General features: G+C 41.7%; 1 protein-coding gene across 3 annotated transcripts in view; it reads right to left on the bottom strand.

Annotated features, from left to right (window-relative positions):
- Nucleotides 1–12,267, bottom strand: part of DEPDC1B (DEP domain containing 1B) — a 63,792-nt gene extending 51,525 nt beyond the window's left edge. For 2 of the 3 annotated variants that reach the window (XM_024578497.3, XM_045186294.2), the window contains exon 1: nucleotides 12,150–12,267. In XM_024578497.3, the coding sequence (XP_024434265.2) occupies nucleotides 12,150–12,197 (48 nt within the window). In that variant the 5' untranslated portion in view covers nucleotides 12,198–12,267. Of the gene's footprint in view, nucleotides 1–11,881; nucleotides 12,027–12,149 lie in introns of those variants that run through there. The other variant, XM_045186293.2, reaches the window with a different exon arrangement.
- Nucleotides 12,268–12,821: the final 554 nt, after the last annotated feature.

Here is a 12,821-nt window from a genome sequence, read left to right as displayed (position 1 = left end):
GCCAAGTTGTCCTATGATGTGAACTTAATGAATTTTTACACTGAGAAACATGTGATCAAAAATAATAGCAAACTGAGCCCACTACGCTTAATTCACTTCTTGGAGCCCTATGTTTAATATGACTTGACCTCACTTGGCAATTATTTACTGTTTATTCCACGAAACCTATCATACGGGGAGAGGAAAAGAGAGATATAGTGCCTAATGTCAAAATGTTGTAAAATTCTGCAGAATATGTTCCTACTTAAAAAGCAATCTACAAGATGGAGGCGTAGTAAACAAGCTTCGCCTCCTCACGCAACCACAGAAAGAATTACTACTAGACCTCAAAATAAAGAACAACAGAAAATCAAGCTGGATGGAAATCCGACAACCAAGGATTTAAAGAAGTCACATTCATCCAGATGTGCAGGAGAGGCAGAGACACAAAGATGGGAGGAGAGACCCAGAAGCCACCATGTGGCGCAGAAAGGCATGGTGGCAGGATGCGCGGCCCCGCATTCACTTGTGGTGGATAAAAATCAGGAGGGATACCTTGGGAGTGAGCAATCCTAGCCCCAGGCCAGACAGCACAGCCCAGGGTTCCAGTGCCAGGAAGCGAAATCCCTATAACTTCTGGCTATAAAAACCAGTGGGGGTTGGAACAGCAAAAGAAACTGTCAGATTTTCAGGACACTCTGCTTAAAGGGCCCACACTCACTTGGAATGGACGCAGATCCCGCTGGGATTCAGCACCAGGGCAACAGTGGGGAGGGTGCCAGTTGCTACCGATAAGCGAAGTGACTAGAAAGAGGACAAGTGCTAGGCAAACCTCCAGAAGCCAGGCAGCAGCACGTCCCCCTCTCCAAGCCCTCATCCCACACAGAACCACAAAGCGGTGAAGCGGTTGCCCTGCCTGGCGATTACCTAAGGCTCCGCCCCACATAATTTATAGGTGCCTTTTCTACAACAGGTCACACTACTAAGATAGGGAGTCAAAGCAGCTCTACCTAATACACAGAAACAAACACAGGGAGGTGGCCAAAACAAGGAGACAAAGAAATATGGCCCAAATGAAAGAAAAGAACAAAACTCCAGAAAAAGAACTAAATGAAACAGAGATAACCATCCTATCAGATGCAGAGTTCAAAACACTGGTGATCAGGATGTTCAAAGGACTCATTGAGTGCAGCAGCAGCATAAAAAAGACCCAGGAAGCACTGAAGTTTACACGAAGTGAAATAAAGAAAAATCTACAAGGAACAAACAGTAGAGGGGAAGAAGCTGGGATTCAAATCAATGATTTGGAACACAAGAGAAAAAAAGCATTCAACTAGAACAGCAAGAAGAAAATGCAATTCAAAAAAATGAGGACAGTATAAGGAGCCTCTGGGACATCTCCAAATGTACCAACATCCGAATCATAGGGGTGCCAAAAGGAGAAGAGGAAGAGCAAGAAACTGAAAACTTATTTGAACAAATAATGAAATAAAACTTCCCCAGTTTGGTGAGGGAAATAGACAACAAGTCCAGGAAGCACAGAGAGCCCCAAACAAGTTGGACACAAAGAGGACCACAGGAAGACACATTGTAATTAAAATGCCAAAGGGTAAAGATTAGGAGAGAATCTTAAAAGCAGCAAAAGAAAAGCAGAGCGTTACCTACAAAGGAGGTCCCATAAGATTGTTGGCTGATCTTTCAACAGAAACTTTTCAGGCAAGAAGTTACTGGAAAGAAGTATTCAAAATGGTGAAAAGCAAGAACCTACAACCTAGATTACTCTACCCAGGAAAGCTATCACTGAGAATGGAAGGACAGATAAAGTGCTTCCCAGACAAGGTAAAGCTAAAGGAGTTCATCATCACCAAGCCAGTAGTACATGACATGTTAAAGGAAGTTATTTAAGAAAAAGAAGATCAAAACAATGAACATTAAATGAACAAATTCACAACTATCAACAACTGAGTCTAAAAAACAAACTAAGCAAACAACCAGAACAGGAACAGAATCATAGAAATGGAGATCACATGGAGGGTTATGAGCAGGGAGGAGGAAGGGAGAATATAGGGGAAAAGGTGCAGGAAATAAGAAGCATAAATGGTAGGTGCAAACTAGACAGGGGAAGGTTAGAATAGGAATAGTATAAGAAATGCAAAGCCAAAGAACTTATATGTACAACCCATGGATATGAACTGAGGTGATTGCTGGAGGGAATGGGGATACTGGGGGCAGGAGGAGGGGGAAACAGGGAAAATTGGGACAACTGTAATAGCATAGTCAATAACATACATTTTTTAAAGATACAGGAAACTAAATAAATTAAACAAACAAATAAATCTAGGCCTCCACACCTTCAGCCATCCCTATAATAAATGAAATGTTCACATATGGTGTTCTTCCTACATAGTCACTCCATCTTTTAGGTTCCTGGGCTTCCCACCCACCCTCCTAAAAGTCCTGAAAACTCAGTCTTATTCTCATACGCATTCCCTCTCCTTGCGCTTTGCTCTTTCTAGTACATCACTGCACAAGCTGTGAATTTTATTATCTCCCTTCCTACTGAAATCAGATTTTCTGATTTTGCTCTTTTCTTTCCACTATAGTTTTGATCTTAGCATATTGTGACTTCAGTATATTCTTTTTATTTTGCCCAACAATGGTTCCTTGTTTTCCCTTCTGATCAGGCCTTTCTTCCAGGTTTCTCTTCACACACTCACTCTCTACTGCCCAGCCACCTCTGCAACTATTGTCCCACTTCTCTTCTACCTTTGATGGCTTTCTAAGCCACATTAATAAGTCCTGAGTAGACACCAGGTGCTTAAAGGGCTGAAGCAGGCAGGGGCAGTGAAAACAGGTTGGGGAAGGTCATTAAGAAGACAAGACCACTGCTTGGACCCTTGAGCTGGACCTGAGCTATTGGAGACTCCCCCACCTGTCCCTGAGTGTGGAATATGTGTTCCCACTTGCCGTCCCTACTCCCGGAAGCTGCTCCAAAGACACAGCCTTGAGACAGAAATGTGGTAAAGAGACTATCTGGACTGTGTACATGACTAAACCCAGTTAGGGCCTCAGTACACTTTTATGATTTGGTAGGTGGGTGCAGAAAACTATTCATCTTGCAGCCACCCAAGACAATCCTCGTATGTAAGCTTCCTTGCTTATTAAACCTGCCACTGACAAATCTTGAGTGGTCTGCCTTTTTCTTTGGACTCTCCCTGCCCTCCATGTATGGAGGCCAGTTTCAGATTACACCTGGGAGGCTCCCAAAGAGGTGGTGACCCAAGAGCATGCACCCTGGTTACGTAGCACAGTGCACAACACCCACTAGGTCCTCAGTCAGCAAAGGCGCATTTGATCTTTGACTTTATCTTGCTTTTTTAAAAACCACCTTCCAACTTCATGCCATTTAATTCCACTCTGACTCCCAATCATGTCTTCCTCCTGGCAAAATTCACACATCTTTCTGCCTTGTGCATATTAATCTTTTTACTTCACTTGACATTGTTCTAAGCAGTGCTCTAAATTATGTTGGTCCAGATTTAAGTTTTTTGTAACTGCTTAAAAACACGTACAGAAACGAGGCAAAGCCATAGAGTAGGGTAACATATAACCAGAGTTTCTAAAACAAAACAACAAAATTCAAATCAAGAACGAAAAGACAGAAACTCCAACAGAGAAATGGAAAAAGACTTAAACAAGCACTTCACATAAAAGGATCTCCAAATTTACCATAGAATTTACCATAGAATACACAATGTTCTTCAACCCCATTGATTATCAGTGAAATGCAAAAGAAATCCACCATGCAGTACCACTACAAACCTACAGAATGGCTAAAATGAAAAAAGCAATACTAAGTGCAAGTAAGAACGTGGAGTAACTGGACATCTCATCCATTGCTGGAGGAAATATAAATCAGTACAATCGTTTTGGAAAACAGGCTGGCAGTATCTATAAAAGCTAAATATATGCACACCTTACAACACAGCAATTTCATCGCTAAGTAGATATACATTAGAAATGCATACACAGCATAGGCAAAAGTAAGTTTATATTGTGAGTACCCAAGACACAGGGTTTATTCTTATATTATTATTGTTTATTAATTATTGTATTATTTTCCATATAAACAACTATAAATCTACTTTTGCCCACTACTGGATATAGTCACCAAAAAACACACTGTTCATAGTAGCAATATACTTAATAGGCAAAAACAACCTAAGTGTCCATCAACAAAATAACAGCTAGATAAACTGTGATTTATTCATGAAATATAATGCTATATAGCAATGACAATGAATAAACTATTGCTACATGCAGTAACATAGATGAATAACACAGATAAAATGTAATACTGATGTAAGACCAGACATGAAAAGTAAATACTAATGATTACATTTACATAAAGTTAAAAAGCAGGCAAAATTAATCTATGGTATGAGAAATGATAATTGTGGTTAACTTGTACGAAGGTGGAGAATGGGAAGGGGCGGAGGGACTGACTTCTGTGCGATAATGCTATACTTCTGGGTCTGGGTGTTGGTGCTCACTTTGTGAAAATTCATGAAGTTATACACTTACATTTTATGCACTTTTCTGTACATTATTATGCTTAATAAAAAGCTAAAACAACACACACGCATACACATATGTGCACACAAATACTCATATTAAAATCCTCTTTAAGAGCAATCCGCAATTTCGGATTACCAACCTGAAAGTTGGTAAGTACGAACTGGGTGGTTGTGGTGGTAGGTTGAATGCAGAAGGGAAAGAGAGGGGAGGTTGGAGAGAAAACCAGCTGAGCTGACGAAAGAGCGACTGAATGTAAACAGAGGAAAAGCAGGACAAGTGGGCTGAAACTAAATAATGAATAAGAGAAAGAGAGCCCATGAGGAGTCCGGGAACATTTATACAACTTGAGCTGCCTACCTACCACACCAGGTTATTGTGAAGTCAATGACATGATCACTCTAAAAGCCCTTTGTAAAAGACAAAGCATTCCTCACACATAAGGATAATATGTATAATTTCCAGGACAACCTCAACACAAATTAGAGGGGCTCAGTCAATTCTAGAGCTGAAAAGAATCTTTGGGGCAAAATCACAACCCAAGGAGGAATCAGAAATTGGCACACGTCACTCGGGTACTCAGTCTCAGAATAAAATCTGGAACCCCGTTGTATGCTCTCCTCCCCGAGAGGTCATTTCCTTACACAAAGTACCTATGAGCATTTACATTAAACAATGACCATGTATTTTTAACAATTTTTTTTAGTCCTCTGCTGACACCTAGCTTTCATTTTAGTCCTGCTGAAGTACGCTGGAAGGTGGAGGGGGAAGGAGGTTAATAAAGATTTTCATTTATTTTATGTTAATTGATTATCATAATCATTATCAACTAAACTTAAAGCATAGTACTTTATGTATTACATAAACACAGTAAAGACATGGCTCTATGGAATCCAGTATTTTGAAATATAAATAAATTTCAATAAGTAAAATGTATTAAATAGTCTATTAATGTAATCAGACTGGTTAGCAGTCCTTCTACTTGTTATTTTAATTACAGAATAATGCATATAGTAACAAATTAAATGCAAATGTATATGTTAAGAGTCTGCCTTCTCTCTCCCCAATTCTCTGTACATATCAAACACACACATATAGAACTTTTCCTTTTGTATGCATGTGTTGTTTATCATTGCTGTGGTTTGCGTCCTTTTTAAAGAAACAACATCAATCACATTGCTCTACAATTTGCTGTTGCATTTAACATAGCAAGGGTATCTTTCCAAGTCAACACCTATAGATCTGGCCCATTCTTACAAATAGGTGAGTTTCATAATTCATTTGCTCATTTTCTAACTGATGGACACCCAGCTATTTCCAGTTTGTTTTAAAAGTAAGCTCTTGTTTATACAACCTGAAGTACCACACCCTCATTTATTTACTTTTGGTATAACAGATTTCTATAGAGTTTCACCATATTTAAATCAGTTGTAGCAATTCACACTCCTACCTGAGCCAACTGCCTTATCTTTGCCCACACCTAGATGTTCCCATTCTTCTCACTACTGTCAACCCGGGTACAAGAAATGCTATCTCCACGTTTTGGTTGCATATTCCTATCTTCACCTTTAGTCATTTTTATTTCATTATCCGAGACTTGCCCTTTTTCTATTGGGTTGTTTCTCTAAATTTTAATCAACTTTAAGAACTCTTTAAATCTAGAATTTAAATCTAAGTGCATACAAATCAGGAACGTTAGTCTATTTTACTTAGTTCAGTATCCCAGCCACCAAGGATAGTATCTGACATGTAGTATGCATGTTCAATAAATATATATTGAATGAAGAAATATTGAGTACTAATGCTTCTTTAAGTATGTTAGCGTGTTTTCTCCTAGCTTATTAATTTATGTGGTTTCTAGCTTTGGGAAGGTTTTGTTGCTTACTATGTTGTTGTTTTAAGGAAAAGGATAATTTTTTTTCTTTATGGTTTCAGGGTTTACTCTCTTAAGAGTTTCCTCATCCTGAGATATTAAAAATATATATCAAAATTTTCATCAAAATTTTCTTTTAATATTATAGAGGGATTTTATTTTAATATTCGAAACTTCAACTGAAATTGTTATGGTGGGAGGTAGGAGAGCTCTAACTTTATTTTCTTCCAGACAGGCAGCCAGCTGTGCCATCCTTTTCTCACTGAACTGAAACATTGTTACCTTACATATTACCTGTCTTGACATGAAACTCTCTTTTTCTATCCCACTGAGATATTTGTCTATTTCTGTGCAATATCATATACCCTCGTGATTACAGTCAATTAACACTACATTTAAATATCTGGTAGTACGCACCTACGGTCTTTAAAATTTTTTTTGAATTCTTACATTTTTACTCTTGTGTATGAGCCTTCAATTCAATGCAGTTCCCACAGAGAAAAAAAAAAATCTATTAGGATTCTGACTGGATTTTTAGCTGTTCTCCTGACAGCTGATTTTCATGTCACACTAAAAGTTTTGTAAGACATCTTCATCAAAGGTTCATATCACTTTTTAAATAGGGACTTTGCAAAAAGAATTTTGAATTTATTTATTGTGATTTTTATTGGCATTCATCATTATGGTTTATATTTACTCAATCCAGTGTTTCAACTACAACTTCAAAACCTAGCGAGGACTGTGGTCTCTGCACCTACTTATTTCCAAATATAAGTAGTTATTTGGCTACTCTGCCAAGAAAGAAAGAAAATTAAGTTATCTTTAAACTAATTCACCATTCTCACTTGCATTTAGGAAGAAAATATCCTATGTCAACAAAGAACACAACAGAGCTTGAGAATGACAGAGCTTATTCCATGGCACATCTAAGGAAATAATCTTTATAGCAAAGGGAACAAACAGATTTGTTTTATGGTTAAAAAAACTATTTATGTTTCACTTATTTATTTCAAACCCCCCAGTGTAGGAGATAAAGAATCATACAGCACAACTGTTTTAGCTTAAATTAACATCATACACCACACTATAAAATACAACCCTGAGTGTTGAAATGTGCTTCCTGTTCCTTCCTCCAGAATATTTACTCCACTTCCTTCCTTCTTAGTATCAAAAATATTATGAGAGTGGTGCTATAGTATTGTAATGTAGCACCTGGGCAAGGAGTTCAGACAACAAAATTCTAGATCGAGTTGTACTTGCCACATAGCAGCAGGGTGAGCTGGGTCAAGTCAGTTCACCCTTAGGCCTCAGTCAAATGAGGGCATGGGACCAGACAGTCTTTGGAGTGCACGCTACCTCTCTGATCAAATGATGGCTGAAAGTCTTCTACAGCTGACCAGTTGCATCAGACGATATGGATAACTCAGAATTAAGCTCAAAGAAAGGATCAGTAGATTTAAGCAATTTTCAGTAAAAGCAATTTTCTTTCTCATTTCTTTTAATTAACTATTTATGTATGTGGGTTACAAAAATGAAAGCTATTTCCCTGATGATGAGTAGTAAATTGCTAATTAGCTTCCATATTCATCATGAATTGACTTATAAGTCTGTCTTTTGACTTTTGGCATAAAAATTTACCTAGTCATACAATGTTATTTTCAGATAAGACGTTGTTGCTTTAGAAAATGGAGCTGTATGTGGTCTGAGAGAGCAGAGTGAGCCACAAAAGGAACAAGTAAAGGCCTGCTCCTTGTCTGCCAACATATTTTCCAAAGCTTTTCCTGAAGATTAGGTTGAGGGTGATGTTGGGAGGAGGAGGAAATGGTAAGCTGAAGTTGGAGAAGGAAAGTAAAGAGCGAGCTATCATGAGCTTTAAGATTTTCCTGGTAAAAGCCTTGAGGCACAACTGAATTTTGCTCAGGAAAACAGTTATGGAATTTACAGTGGGGGCGGGGGGAGGTTGGGGAAGCACCTGTAATGAGAATAAGATCACTGACAAAGAATTCTCACTTTAAAAAACGGCTATTGTTTCTGTGTTTTCAAAACCTTAGTTTAAGATCAAGTTCCTCAAATAGAATAAAGTTTAGAACTGGATTGACTACCTGGGTAATTCTGGTGACACTGAGGTGTTTTCATTAATTATTCACATAATATAACTTCCCACTTAACTTTATCAGTTTTGATTAAACTTGGCTTGCCAATCACTTCTTGGGGACTGAAGACTTCTGGAAAGAGCACTTCTTTTTTTAATTTTTATTGTTATTCATTTACAGTTGTATGCTTTTTCTCCCCATCCCTCCACCCCACCCCAGCTGAACCCACCTCCCTCCCCCCCCTCCACCCTCCCCCTTGATTTTGTCCATGTGTCCTTTATAGTAGTTCCTGTAATCCCCTCTCCTCACTGTCCCCTCCCTACTCCCCCCTGGCTATTGTTAGATTGTTCTTAACTTCAATATCTCTGGTTATATTTTGTTTGCTTTTTTCTTCTGTTGATTATGTTCCAGTTCAAGGTGAGATCATATTGTATTTGTCCCTCACCGCCTGGCTTATTTCACTTAGCATAATGCTCTCCAGTTCTGTCCATGCTGTTGCAAAGCGTATAACCTCCTTCTTTCTCTCTGCTGCATAGAATTCCATTGTGTAAATGTACGATAGTTTTTGGATCCACTCATTTGCTGCTGGGCACTTAGGTTGCTTCCAGCACTTGGCTACTGTAAATTGTGCTGCTGTGAACATTAGGGTGCACAGGTTCTTTTGGATTGGTGTTTCAGGGTTCTTAGGGTATAATCCCAGCAGCAGAATTGCTGGGTCCAAGGGCAGTTCCATTTAGTTTTCTGAGGAAATTCCATACTGTTTTCCACAGTGGCCTCACCAGTCTGCATTCCCACCAACAGTGCACTAGGGTTCCCTTTTCTCTGCATCCTCTCCAACATTTGTTTGTTGATTTGTTTATGTTGGTCACTCTGACTGGTGTGAGATGGTACCTCATTGTGGTTTTAATTTGCATCTCTCTGATGGCTAGTGATGCTGAGCATCTTTTCATATGTCTCTGGGCCCTCTGTATGTCTTCCTTGGAGAAGTGTCTGTTCAAATCCTTGGCCCATTTTTAATTGGGTTGTTTGGAGCACTTTTTTTTTTTAATCAATTCCTTTGATAATACTATAGTGTGGCTCAGAATTAAGTGCTAATGCATAGGTACTCTGCATCTTCAAAAACTGGTAGTTGATACATTTCTGTGAGTGAGATTAAAAAACAGTTCTAATTATGATGTATTGTTTTTTTAGTATAAAGCAGGAAGAATGAGAACTAGTTACACCAATACTGAGAGCCCTCGGTTTCCCCTGCATAAACGATGTGAGTACATTAGGGAGAGGGGAGGATGTGTTATTTTCTTTCCACAAAGGAGAGCAAAGTGTCTTAAAGACCCTGAAAAAGCACAATCTCTAGTTCGTCCCTAATGTTGGAACTACCAATAACCCTGAGCCCAGATGGTCTGACATGGCAGAGACAATTGTAAAGCAGAAGCAGATATGGAAACATTATTTTTAAAACACCCTACTTGTTCCCTACCACCACCATTCGTACCTCTTAGAAGCTAGCCCAAAGGAAAACCCACATTTGTATTTGTTGATTTTTTAAATGAATCATTCTGGGGTGTCTGTAGTAGATTGTTTACAAAGATAAATGCAATCAGCCCTGACTGGTTTGGCTCAGTGGATTAGGTGGTGTTGTTCTGCAAATCAAAAAAAGGTTACCAATTTCATTCCCAGTCAGGGCACATGCCAGGGGTCTGGGCCAGGTCCCTGGCTGGGGGCATGCAAGAGGCATCCGATCTATGGATGTTTCTCTTACACATTGATGTTTCTCTCCCTGTCTTTCTCCCTCTCTTCCTCTTTCTAAAAATAAATAAATAAATATAATTTTTTAAAAAAGATAAATGCAATCATTCCTCCCATCCTGTTCACAGGCACCTCTGTGATGTGACTGCAATTCTGCCCATAAAGAAGAGGAGCTGAATGGGGAATACAGTCAGTGGTACTGTAATAACTGTATGGTGTCAGGTGGGTTAGACCTATTGGGGGGGGTGAGGGGGGGATCACCTCATCCGTTATATAAACACCTAACTACTGTGCTGCACACCTGAAACTAATACGATATTGCGTGTCAACTGCAATTGAAAACAACTTTTTTAAAAAAGGAAAAGAAGTGGAGCTGAATTTCTACAATCTGGACTTAGCTGTTTGACGTGCTCTGACCAACAAGAAGTTACAAGCAGAAACCTTCTTTCAATTATGTTGGAACCACTATGCTCTAAGTAAACACACTTGGCCCCACCAACAGCCAGAACCAAGTCAAGCAGCCATCTTAGACCAAGGCCAGTCACCAGATAGATGACTGTGGCATATGCATGACACCAACAGAAGAACCACTGACAAAAGCCCAGGCCAGATTGCTGACCCAACAAAACTGTGGGCAAGTAAATGGTTAGGCCAAATGAAACAATGCCACAGACTCCCCAAGTCCCCTGAAATCATATATAAAATTTCATGATTATGAGGCTTGTGCGGTTTTCTGGAAAAAGGAGATAGTAAGATTCTCAAAGTGGAATATGAGCCAAATAAAAAGTTAAAGAGCCATCTGACGCAACCATGATTTCTCCTACAAGCTGGCTTTCTTAGCTCTGGCTTGACGCCACCGGCCATTGTGTGACTGGCTCTAGAGAGAAAAGGAAACCCTAGTGATATTTCCCATTGTCCCACTGTCCACATCTCTTCCACATATAAGTCTAGTTGAATGAGAGTTTGGAACTTAATTCCCATCTTCTCCTGGATATCCATCAGGGTGCATTGAGGGAGACTAATTCCCAAGTTAAAGCGTGACCAGAAGTGGTGACAGATCAAGGAGGAAAGTCCCTCCCTCCCAAATTACCCCCACGCTTTCATAGAAAGCTGTGTGAATGCCTGCCATGGCCACACCAAATTGCACTACTTATCCCACTATGGTAATCCTTTGAAACAGACATCACTAAAATTACTTGCTCCGGGTCATAAGGAAATCAAGTAAGTACCCTCAGAACTCTGAATACCAAGCTCTTCTCCCAGGAGAAAGGGCAGCACCCTGGACCACCAGGGTCTACAAAGGCTCTCTCAGACCGATCGCTCGGGCCAAACCCTCATTTTTGTCGGTGATGACAAAAACAGAAACGCCAGGGACGGGAAATGTGGCCAGGACGACCCACCTCTGTTCTGAGCACCGTTAGAAAGAACCTCAAGGATCACCACAAGCGACACTCAGGACCGAGACACACCCTGCCCCGACTGCAGGAGCGGGGGGGGGGGGGGGGGGGGGGGGGGGGGGCGGGGTGGCCCTAAAGTAACCAACAGCGTTTTTCCTCTCCCGGAAGCAGGTGTGGGATTACGTAGGACAAAGAGAAGCAGGGGTGGAGAGGGTCACCTGGTCTTACGGGCTCCTCAAATTGGCAGAACACGGCCGAGGCCTGGGTAACGAAGCTGCTCCCCGGACTGCCCGGGCTCCGGGCTGGCCCCGTTATCCTTTCTTTGAGCTCTGTCCGCGACCGCGAGTCGCGGCCCAAACACGTCCCGCCTCCAAACCCCGGCCGGCCAGCCCCGGAGAAGCAGAGACTGAGCAGTGCGCAGTCGGCAGGACGCCGCGGGAATCGTGGGGCTGGAGGCATTGCCCAGGGCCCCTCATGCTCACTCACCAGCTTGGTGGCCCGGTACGGGCCGGGCCCCACGATGCGGTGATCCATGCCCCGCACACCGCGGCTGCTGGGCCCCGACAGCGCTAAACCCGGATACCCAGCCAAGCTGCAGTTTGAATCGCGGGCTTGTGCACAGCGGGCGCTGATTGGGCGGCGCTGCAGCACGTGAGGGGAGGCGGGACGCACGGGGTAGGGGCGGGGCAGGGGTCTCGTCGGAGTGCCGCTGCGGGGAGAGCTGTGGTCGCGCTCGCACCCTAGTTAAGTGGGCGGCCGACCCTCGCCCCACCTTAAGCACAGTCCAGGGGTGGTTGTGGACTGACTGTGCGGGGGTGTCTCGGCCACGCCCTGGGGCGAAGGTGGCTGGAGTTCCCTACCCTCGTTCGTCTGCGGACACACGCTTTCTCTGCAAAAAAGTCAATGGAAGTGTATGACTCAGTGACCGAACCCGGCTGGACTGAATAGGCAAACCCCTGTCCGCCCTCCGAAGTGTGCCATGAACCTGGGGGCGCTGCCAAGATTGGGAGAAGCAGGTAGTGAAATGAAGCGAGCGGACAGCATCTACAAGTGGAGTGTTGGTTGATAGCGTTGTAAGAACATTAAAGAGCTGGAATAGAGCCCCGATTCAGCTTTTCTGTTTGTACTTTTGGAAAAGTAGTCTTTCCCTTGAATTTG

Source organism: Desmodus rotundus, chromosome 1, assembly GCF_022682495.2.
Source record: "Desmodus rotundus isolate HL8 chromosome 1, HLdesRot8A.1, whole genome shotgun sequence".
In the NCBI taxonomy this organism is placed as follows: domain Eukaryota; kingdom Metazoa; phylum Chordata; class Mammalia; order Chiroptera; family Phyllostomidae; genus Desmodus; species Desmodus rotundus.
The sequence above is the reverse complement of the archived record's forward strand: the minus strand, read 5'-3'. Positions and strand labels throughout refer to the sequence as shown.